General features: G+C 37.7%; 1 protein-coding gene across 1 annotated transcript; it reads left to right on the top strand.

The window, feature by feature from the left end:
• The first annotated feature begins 8,433 nt into the window (after positions 1–8,433).
• LOC132609217 (uncharacterized) lies at positions 8,434–11,479 on the top strand. Its single transcript, XM_060323094.1, has 5 exons — positions 8,434–8,639; positions 9,792–9,932; positions 10,609–10,848; positions 10,933–10,992; positions 11,099–11,479. Exons 1-5 carry the CDS (start codon positions 8,526–8,528, stop codon positions 11,201–11,203), a joined length of 660 nt encoding a protein of 219 aa, XP_060179077.1. The 5' UTR covers positions 8,434–8,525; the 3' UTR covers positions 11,204–11,479.
• Positions 11,480–11,706: the final 227 nt, after the last annotated feature.

The following is an 11,706-nucleotide window of genomic DNA, read 5'->3' as shown; positions in this document are numbered from 1 at the left end:
GGTAGATAATGGCGAAGAAAAGCATCTGAGAACTCTCGCCACACAGTTGGAGGGGCATTCTCTCCCTTAGATAACTCCCATGCCTGGTACCACTGTATCGCAATATCTCGGAGTCTATATGAAGCCAACTCCATCGACTCAACCTCATTCGCGTGCATAACCCTCAAGGTCCTCTGCATACCATCAATGAAATCCTGGGGGTCCATATTCTGTTTTATCACCAAAAACTCTGGAGGACCTAACCTAAGCAAGGTCTTAACCCTCGAACTACTAGCCCTGTCTGGCTGGTCAACACCAACTCCCTGCCACTGAGCTTGGACGGCTACTAATCTAGTCAATTACTGCACAGCATCCCGCACATCCTGGTCCGATGCATCCGGCTGAGGAACTGGGGCAGGTGCTGGAGGCGAGGTATGCGATGTCTCAGACGGCCCCTCACTCTGAACCTCATCCTGAGCCCTCGTAGCCTGCCGAGTACGGCTAGTGGCCTCATTGGCCGCTCTCTTGTCCTTCTGGGCAGCTGTAGCTTTCTTGCGGAGCATCACTGAAATCAGAACGACTCATCAGAAAGGGAACGCTTAACATATGGCTCTATCGCACAATCTAAGAGAGAAAGAATAACATCATCCTAAATGTCATGTAGCCTCCTGTTTATAAATGTGGTGCACAACACGCCCATAAACAAGACTGTCACGACCCAGCCCCGTGGGCCGCGACTGGCACCCTACCTGGGTGCCCAGACCGAATCACACATTCATTATAAGGTCCAAACTTATTTCCGAATTTTACGAAATCATATCAAACATAATTTATATGAAAATATGTCTTAAGCGGTCGCACAAATCAAATACAAACTGAGCGGCGGAATAGACATCGCCGGTCAAAAGTGCAAACATAAGCATAAGGGCCATTTGGGGCCATCATAACAAGCAGACCGCTTTAAGACCAGAAAACGAAATCAAACCAACATATACAGGACCCTTACCCCACATATATGACTACAGGCCTCTACGAACTCAAAACAAAGACATATGGCGAGACAGGGCCCCGCCGTACCCAAATAGTCAAATGTACAGAATATCTACAAAGCAAAAGGAGTCTGTACCAAAAGTGGACTCCGGATCAAAGAGGAGTACTCCGGAATAGCAAAGAGGGAAGCCTACTGTGGAGGATCACCAATGTCTGTACCTGCGGGCATAAAACGCAGCCCCCGAAGAAAGGGGGTCAGTACGAAATATGTACTGAGTATGTAAAGCACGGAGTACAGAAATATGGATCAAAACGAAAGCAAATCAGATAACAAAGTGGAATACAAATCGGTATGTCAAAATCCGTATCAAGATCATATACGTATATATAATGCAAACGAAATCATGCAAATGCTTAGGAACGTGGTCGCCACTCCGACGCTGGCGCCACACACAGCATAACACCAGAAGGTTTCAAATCTCCGTACATCCCCGAACACAAACATAATCATAGGTGAGCGTATCGCATCACGAGCCATATCACAGCATAACTCCAAACGGAACCCGGCCCTATGGCGAAGCCTCGGGAACCGTAACACAGCATACGGCCGAATTATCATAAAGCGCACGAATCAAAATCCGGCCCGGGAACCGGTGAACGAAGTCATAATAAGGCACGAGCGGAGTCGTGAGCAAACAAATGCAAATCATACTTCAAAATAGTCTCTCAAAACAGAGTAATCCCATAAGTCATTTCATAATACAAAGTAATCGAATACTTAGTCGATATAAGGTTTCATTTCACAAAACGTTTCCAAAATAGTACGTATAGCTCAAAACGTAACTTAGCGCATCGTAATATTCAAAACATATCCCGTAGGAGGAAGTTCCAAAATCGAAAGTAGCATGTCAAACTTTATTCACAAAGATAACCCAATAAGACAATTAGGGCGTTTCGGGGTAGCGGGCCCACCTCGAGTCAAATTGAGGTGGCGAACATATTTTCCGAACATTTATAGGCCAAAGGGTCATACATAATCATTTCTAAGTTACCCGACCACAATTTCGATAGGTTTCGGACGAGTGGTGGCATTCTAGCCAAAATAGAGCCCTTAGGCTTCAATTGAATTGAATGAATAGTAACCTTTCTGTGGATCGGGTTTCGAGGAGCAGAAATGCTCCGGAAGTTCTCATATTCGCCTATCATACTAAGATATGCCAAACGAAGGAGTGGGAAGCTTTACATACCTCACAGATGTCGTATGCTCTCCCAAAAGTCCAGTCCCGTTTCGTCTGAAATCTGCAAATGGTCAAAGTTACCAATTGAGATTCTTAGGCTTAAAAATGCCTTTAACTTCATTTTTGCCTACCGAAATTTCAGCAGCATTTCCCCTATAAATCTAACATCCCCGAGGCTTAGCCCGGCTCAAAATACATCAATAACAACAGCCCACACATCACCAAACAACACAAGCAATAATCAAACCACTCTAGCTTCAAAGTTCTACTTTATTATCTAAGTTGGCAACTTTCATTCAAACTTCCAAAACTCCAATTCTATATCTACATAATTGCATTCATTTCCTCATTCAAACTTATACAATCACATCCTAACTACAATCCAAGCCATACACGAAATTACCCCAAAATCCATTACTTTCCATAATTCTTCAAAACATCGAAAATTCACGACGAACATTCTAACTCGCGTCGTTTCATTCCGAATTCATTAACATCATTATAAATTCATATTTAAAGTCTTTAGCACTCTAAATATACAATGATATACATAATGATACCGAAGGTATACGCTTTCCGATAATATCCGAAATCATTTTCCAACGCCAATTTAATTCATCAATCAATCATTTACGACACAAGGATCACAACAACACATTATACCAACTAAACAAGATCAATTCACCTCACTTTCTTCTCCCTATGGCTCACGGCCAACACACAATATACACACACACCCACGGCTTTCTATTTACATCAAAGTTACGGGATTCTCCTCTATTTCCAATCTTTAACATATTCATATCAATTCTATAACATTAAAGGGGCAGAATTCTTACCTTTTCTTGAAAACCCGACTTGTCGCAAAAGCGCACCTTACGCCAAACTAATTGTACCCCGTTGAAGAGGGTCTTGAGTACTCCACAACTATGCAAAAATCAAGATTTTTGGATCACAACACAAGCTAGCACAATTTTTTTCTTTCTCCCTATTCTTGTTCGGCCGAGAGCCCTTCTTTGGGTGTTCTTCAATTTTTTTTTTTTGTTCTTGATAGTTAGCAAGATACTTGATATATATCCATTATTAAGGGTCATGTGCATAGCACATGACATTAAAAATGGGCTTGGGCTTGCCTAGTGGCAGGCCACCCCATTAACTTTGGGCCTAAATTCTTGTTCAATTTTTCTTGGCCCAATTCATTAAAAGTTCCGTTTTGTAATTCCCGAAACTAATTTCCGAAACTCCAAATTTACCCTCGGCCTTTCCCGATGTCTTAACATTAAAGATTCCATAACCAACATAGTCATATTCACCAAAATCAAAATATTTCCTTATAACACATAAATCGTAATTATTTCTCAATTTCCAATTATACGAAAACACGGGACATAACAAAGACTCTACTAGAGACGGTCTGTAGACAACCCTAGGACGGAACTGCTCTGATACCACTTCTGTCACGACCCAAGCCGATGAGTCGTGACGAGTTTCTGAGCTCTAGCGACCAAACACCTCTATACTCATATCTGAACCTTACTAAACAACAAGGGCCCATAAGTGTCTTAAACTGATCTCATAAATAGGCGACATCAAGAACTCTAAACAATCGGTATATACATAAACGTGCTGGAAGAACAGTGCAAGCCAGCTAGACTGCTACATATAATGTACACAAAAGAATAGAAGCCGACAAGGATACATCATCTGGCTAATACATGCAACTGTCTATAGACCTCTACTGGAATAAAAGCTGTAGAAAGGACGGGACAGGGCCCCGTCATACCCATCTATATACATCTCAAAATGATGACATTCCAAAATAGACTGCAACTCCGGATCAAATGGAGTGCACTGATCACTGCTATATAAAAGTCCTACTAAGCTGGGCCACCTGCCTGTCTACCTTTACCTGCGGGCATGAACGCAGCCCCCCGAGCAACGGGGAGTCAGTACGGATAATGTATTGAGTATGAAAGACATAAGAACAACATATATATGTAAGAACCATGAATAAGATCTGAACTCATAAGCTGAAATAACTATCTGCATGTACTTGTATAAACTAGTATCTGTATGTATCTGCATGAAGCTATATAACTGATAATGCCACTATGGGCGCATAATATGCATGCTCATGCCTAGCAATGAAGGTCATACATCTAGATATATGTGCGTGTATAACGCCTGATATATGTGCGTGTATAACGCCTGTCAAGCCTCTATGGCATCTCATCATATCATATCGGCTCCTCTGCGGCCATAATTAATACCATCGTCACTGTGCACTAATTGATCAGGTGGTAATGCGTGTATAACGCCTATCTCTCTTCTCATACCCCATATATATCTAATATTCACGTATATAACGCCTTCTGGTCACAGGTCAATGTACATGGATATATATAATGAATGTAATGCATGAATAAACTGTTTACATAGGACTGGATACATAAAGCTAGACCCGTGAAAAGAAGGAATCATCATAAACGCGGTACATGAACATTAAAGACTGAAGTACTCCTAATGCTTCTAAGAGTAGAGTAATATGGAAGCTCGCTTACTCGCTCGTTGGCTCATATCATAGGATCATGCCAAAGGAAAGAAAATATAACCTTAACATACCTTGAAGTATATCCGATCGTCCAATTTCTACCTCTCGAACTTGTAAATCTACAGTTAAGATAACATAGGCCTCAATTAGACTATTTACCTCGCTCACTAACCATCTTTAGATACATATAGAGCTTAACGAATTATAGACAATATTTTCCTTGTAAGCTTAACAACTCTTCAACTTCACAATAACAAAGACAACGCTCATATATCAAAATATACTTAAATCCATTTCCAATCATCTCTTAAAATAACCCCAAATCACTATCTTACCCTTCATCAACTTACCACTTCCATGAGCACCCTCCCTTTACTTAAAATCATTAAAACTCTTGATAATTAACTCAAATACAAGGGTAGAAATCATTTACATACCTTGAGGGGTCTAAGATTCCAAGAATCACTTCAAATCCAACTTCCTAAGCTTCACAACCTTAAAGAAACCCTAGAAGCAACCTTCTTCTTCACAAGCTCAGGTTTTACGGGGCTCGGATCTTACCAAATCTCAACTATTATGATAGGAAATATTGGGAGTGAATATACTAGGATTTTCTCTGATTTAGAAGAGAGAAACTAAGACATTGGGTCGTGAACCACATATTTATACTCGGAGGTAAAAAAGTTACAGCGGTGCGGTTTGACGAGCGGGTCGACGACCCATCGACTTGCCCGTCAACCTGCGCCTGCAGAGCTCATGGTTGCAGAACCCTATCAAAGCCGCACAATGACGGTCCGTCGACCATGTCGACGACCCGTCGACAATGACTGGTGTCTACAGACTTCTCCAGCTCAGTTCAGGTCGCGTCGATTCGATTTGTTCAACTTCTAATCCCGCAAATTGCCAGGAATACCTGCTGGTACCTTTGTACACGGAGTAAGACACTTTTTACCTCCAAAACTCGAACTCGAGCCTCTATTCCCAAGGCATACCCGACTAGGAAACCATAGGTTCTACTATGACGCAAATGAGAGGCGTAACAGTCTTATCTGGAATCCAATCTTTAACTCTTTTTTTTTATTGGTTTCGGTATCCTCTCTTCGGATTTGAGGTTTTGGAAAAGAACAAAGGTTCAAGAACAAGAGAGACAAAAGATCGCTGGGGAAGGGGGACACTTGAATTTGGAGTATGTGTCCGTGAGAGAGCAGAGTAGTCTTGTCCAAATATTTTTAGTAGTTGTTTTCTGAGTGGATACGCTTGAAATTCGTTAAAAATATTTGAACGAGACTATACACAAAACTTGAGGAAGATGAAGGTGGTTTGGACTAATACGGCGTCGAAATTCAGAGTTAAGAAACGTCACTACGACGTTGTATGTCAAGTGTATCATTGAACAAACACTGGCATACAAAATACAATACAACTAGGGGTGTACAAAGAAACCGATAAACCTCACCAAACCGATAATCCAAATCAAATCGAGAAAAAAAACCCGACTAGTAGTTTAGTTTTAAAAAGAAAAATCCGAACACTATTGATTTGGTTTGGTTTTAACTAAAAAAAGTCGAACCGAATCAAACCAACCCGATATTACATTTATAAAATTTCAAAAACATTTTATACATAAAAATATTTATTGATAATGTAATTTATAATTGTTTCTTAAATTTTTTCATAGTTTTTTGTCTTTCAACATATTATTTCAAGCTTGCAATTTTGAATTTTGAATGGTCCAATAAGTTTTATAGCTCATAGATATTAGTAACTCAAATAAAATTCAACAAAAATCAAATCAATACTAATGCTAACAAAAGAAATTCAATTCTAACACTAGAAATGACAATAATGTTTGATATCTATTCTTTAGTTTTATATTGGTTCAGTCGAAAGTGAAATTACGTAAATTAATTTAATTTTCTTTCTTTAATATCTAGTAATGTAACTTATTAACTGTACTTATTTTAGCATGACTTAGTACTTTTAGATTATGATCATTTTCTATATGCCTTATAAATTAGCCGTACTTATTTTAGCACGACTTAGTACTTTTAGATTATGATCATTTTCTATATGCCTTATAAATTAGCCATATTTATTATAGCATGACTTAGTACTTTTAGATTATGATCATTTTTTTTATGCAATTTCATTACATTTTTGTTGTTGAATATTTTAGTACAATGTCATCTCTCATTTCAAATTTTGTGTTATTTTCTTAATAAATATCTTAATTAGTTAGTCGTATCTTACTAGGACTAAAGAAATATTTGAAGTACAAGTTGAAATATTTGAAGTACAAGTTATATGTTTTGTATGAAGACTTTACTAAAAAAAAAACCCGAAAAAGCCGAGCAACCCGAAAAAATCGAGAAAACCTGAGGTTGAAAAACTCGACTTTTGTTGGTTTAAATTGATTTAAAGATTTAAAAACCCGATGCAATTGATTTGGTTTGGTCTTTAAAAAACCCGAACGAACCCAGTCCATGTACACCCTTAAATAAACAACATAATTGAATGACTTTCGTATGCCAATGATATATTTTCAACGGATTATATATATTTTATAAAAGAATTATCTTTGAATATGGGTTATTCCACTAACTGAATAACCCCTGATTTTAGATTGTCCTTATTCGGGGGTGATCTTTAATTTTTATTCCTCAAATTGCTAGTCTTTAATTTTTTTCCCTTAGCCTAAAATACCACGAGGTTCTGGGTTCGAATCCCGGCTCAGTAAAAAAAAAAAAACAATCGTAAGGGAAATTTCAATTGTAAAACTAGACCTATTCGGGCAAAAGTTAGGCCTTAACTTTGTAGAATTCCAGTAGAATTTTTTATTTTTTTTTGCCTTAAGGCTAACTCTACCTTAAACTTTTTGCGAAGGCTTGACTTGCAATTTTTTTTTCTTTTTTTTTTTACTGAGCGAAAGTTCGAACCCAGAACCTCGGGATATTTTTTGCCACTTTTTTAGGCGAAAGACAAATATTAAAGACCAACGATTTGAGGGGAAAAAAATTAAAGACCAGCGCCTTTGAAGGTCAATCCATGCAAAAAATGGTAAAATTCTCTCTCTCTCTCTCTCTCTCTCTCTCTCTCTCTCTCTCTACGAGGATTGTCCTTCTTCTGGGATGGTCTTTAATTTTTGTCCCTCAAATTGGCGGTCTTTAATTTTTTCCCTGCGCCTAATATCTCGAGATTCTGGATTCGAACCCCAGCTCAGTAAAAAAAAAAAAAAGGAATTTAGCAAGGTAGAGACTTGGATTCGCAAAACAGAATTTTGCCTGAAGGTAAAGGCAAAATTCTGCCTGCAGGCCTAATTTTGGCCCAATAGACCTAACTTTGCTATAAAACTCTGCCTTGAGATTTTTTTTTTTTTTGACTAAACTAGAGTTCGAACTCCAAACCTCATAGTATTAGGCGAACAGCAAAAATTAAAGATCACCAATTAAAGGAACAAAAATTAAAGACCACCCAAAATAGGGCCATTCCTGCGAATTGCCCAATTCTTATTACGTTAGCAGGCTCCCCTCTGAGCCTGGCCAGCAAACTTGAACTAAATGGACACCCAAGCCCATTAACACACATTCACGCGCCACTGGGGTCTCGAAACTTCCTTCTAGAACTTTCAGTATAAAAAATAAATAAGACTATTATTATACATTGAAAAACAATCTTATCAGTTTCTAGCATTTTCTATGCTACTATAAAACCTCAGAACTCTTCCAAAACAAAGGATTGCTCATTTGAAAGAAGAAATAAAGTAGAAAATGGCAGGAAACGACTTAGCTTTGGATTTAGAGGAACTTAAGCATCTTCAAAACATAGCAAAACGGCCACGTGTTGTTTCTCTCATTTCCTCTGAGATTCGTAACTTGGAAAAGGTTTCATTTATTTCTATTTCCACTATTCTTGCTCGTCTATTCTTGCTCGTCTGTATTCTGAAATTACAAGTAATAGATATGGATAAATGTTCTTCCTGTTGATTTGGGTTTTAGTTTCAGTTTGTTCTTGTTTGCCCCCTTTTATTGTTGGTGGAAGTAGGGTATTACTGCCTCTGTTTCAATTTGTTTGTCTTTCGTTTAAACAAGAATGACTCTTTTTGCAATTGGCAACTTTTTAATTTCAACATTCCACATATCATGTTTACAACTACAAAATTAAATGGCATTTTGGTAGATTATCCAAATCTTTATTTAACACTTACAAGAGTTAAAAGTCTTCTTTTAAGTTTTTAAACTCCATGTTCAGTCAAACTAAGACACAAATAAAATAAAACGGATTTCGCTAAAATATTTCGTGTTCCTGCTCTATCTGTAGCTCTTTCAATGCTTAAACATTTAATGGTACGAGTTATTATGATTCATTTCATTTTAGGACCAACTATTATGTAGAAGACTAAGATTTCAAAGCACCCAAGGTGTGGTCTGGGGGTCAATGAAGTGAGTTGAGAATCGTCTCATGTGTAATCCCTAGCGGAGTTAAAAAACACTAGGTGATAACTCTGGTTGAGTGAATCTTCTCGGGAGAGATAATGTAAGGTAGCAAACAAAGCTCCAAGGAACGGTCTGAGGAGAGACTGATTGATCATTATTTTCATTTTACGAATCTGTGTAACATTACTTCCACAAATGGGCGATGTATACATGAATGAGATTAGAACACGGGGCCACTATAATCTCCCTTCATCATATCCAAGTTTTTGTTGTTGCTCATTGTAGTATTTAATTGAAATACTAGTTTAAGAGACGTACAAGTTTGGTCCATTCGATATTTCAAAAACTTATTAAATGAGATATAAATATTGTGAGAAATGAGGCAATAGCATTTAATTTGACTTGAATCATTCTTCTAGAATCAGAAACTGCACCCAAGAGTTTCATATGTAGTTTGTTTAGTTGCTATTATGATGTGGTTATACATATAAGAATTAGCAGCTCTTTTCAATCTGTTCTCAGTGCAAGGTTATTCTGTTAGCAAGTTTGAAAATTGTATAAAGATATCATAATTCCTTAACGTCTTTTGCTGTTCTGCAGCTGTCAACAAATGGTGCTTCAGTATCATCTTCTCAAATACCAGCTCCAGTTTCAACTGCTCCAAAAGTGATCCATAACCCATCACTGAACTATGTTTCTGTTTCATCGTTCAGTTGGGATCAGGACAATGACAAAGTGAAGGTATGATCTCTTCATTCAAAGGATTAAGGTTGAGCCCCTCTGTGGCCATTTAAATGTTCAATTTTCTTGTATACAAGCTATGGTTACCAAAGCAGAGATGAGAAAGGTGGATATTTGGTCTTTCAACAGTTGCAACAGAACTCATACATCTAATTCTGACTATTAGCTTGTTTTGGCGAAGTTTCTGCTAAGCCAAAATTACCTTCTTTTTTTTAAAAAAAAAAGAAATAAAAAAACTTATTTTAGAGAATTGAGGTGTTTGATCAAGCTTTTAGGAAAAATTAAGTCTTTTTGAGTAGTAGTAGAAGCTATTTTTCAGCTAAAAAAAGTAGTTTTCTCCAAGTGCACTTTTGGAACTTTGGCCTAGCACAACTTGCTGCTCTAATATTGACAAAAGTGCTTTTCAAATTAATTATCTAAACATAAACTGCTACTCTTTACAAGTACTTCTTGGACAAAACACTTCTAACAAAAGACACTTTTCAAACTAAGCAGATTTATTTCAGAAGCTTGGTTAAACTGGTTATATATCTTTACTGAACCATAGAGCAACACAGTTGTAAAGAGTTTTTATTTTTACTATAATATTCCTATCAGTTCTGGATTTCTGAAGTCTTACAATGCCCTCAATTGCTCTCTCTCTCTCTCTCTTATGGCTCACTTTTCTCCAAAGCAGATATATCTATCATTGGAAGGAGTAGATCAGGAGAAAATGGAGACAGATTTCAAGCCTATGTCTTTTGATGCCAAGTTTCATGATGTACACGGAAAGAACTATCGCATCTCCTTACCGAAACTGAACAAAGAGATTTCACCTGAGAAATGTAAGGTGCTTGTTAAACCCACTAGGGTTGTCATCACCTTAGCCAAAGCCTCCAAAGGGAACTGGTTGGATTTGCATTACAAAGAGGATAAGGTTATTACATGTTCCATGGATTCATTACTCACTTTTTGATTATGGTCTTTGTTTAATAACCATGTCATGCTTGTTATCTTGCAGTTCAAGCCAAGTTTGGACAAAGAAAAAGACCCCATGGCAGGAATTATGGATTTGATGAAGGTATCAACTTGTTCGTAGTATCTGATGTTGTGGACGTCTTCACTTCTTTGCAAAAGTTCCTTTTTTATTTTCGATTTGTATGTGATGAACACTGTTTTATTTGCAGAACATGTATGAGGACGGCGATGAGGAAATGAAGAAGACGATTGCAAAAGCCTGGACTGATGCCAGATCTGGCAAGACAGCTGATCCATTGAAAAGATTCCCTTGAAGGCTGAATGGGTATTTTTACAGATTTTGGGGGCTTAATCTGGGTGTGAGAAAATGCAGTCAGTATTCTGTTTACCATTTGACTAGCTTGTAGTAATGGACAATCAAGGATTTTATGTAGAATGTTTACAGCATGTTGCTTGGATGGTTCTTCTTTGAGTCTTAACTGAAACTGGTTTATATGCAGCTGGTGTCAAGTAATTATGTTAAACTGGAGGCACCTTGTCATGAAAAGCTTATGTTTGAATGTGATGCCAAAAATGAAATGATTTAGGTAGCGACTGACTGATTTTCATATGTACTTATCAAATTTCGCATTTGATTTATAAATCTTTGGATCTGATATACCTGATGTTCCTAGCCTGTCCTGCCGAACAAGAAAATTCTGTAGTTAATAGAATTTGAACCAGGCAAAGCCAGTATTTGTTCATGCTAACAGAAGTTGTAAGGAGGTCCTAAAGAAAAGGATATGTATACGAGATTTGAGGTGTGTGCATTATCAAC

Source organism: Lycium barbarum, chromosome 9 (assembly GCF_019175385.1).
Source record: "Lycium barbarum isolate Lr01 chromosome 9, ASM1917538v2, whole genome shotgun sequence".
Classification (NCBI taxonomy): Eukaryota; Viridiplantae; Streptophyta; class Magnoliopsida; order Solanales; family Solanaceae; genus Lycium; species Lycium barbarum.
The sequence above is the reverse complement of the archived record's forward strand: the minus strand, read 5'-3'. Positions and strand labels throughout refer to the sequence as shown.

Coding starts and splice junctions, on each gene's coding strand:
- LOC132609217 (XM_060323094.1), top strand. CDS start 8,526: ATGGCAGGAAACGACTTAGCTTTGGATTTAGAGGAACTTAAGCATCTT. Junction 9,933..10,608: donor AGGACAATGACAAAGTGAAG/GTATGATCTCTT, acceptor TCTCCAAAGCAG/ATATATCTATCATTGGAAGG. Junction 10,993..11,098: donor GAATTATGGATTTGATGAAG/GTATCAACTTGT, acceptor TTTTATTTGCAG/AACATGTATGAGGACGGCGA.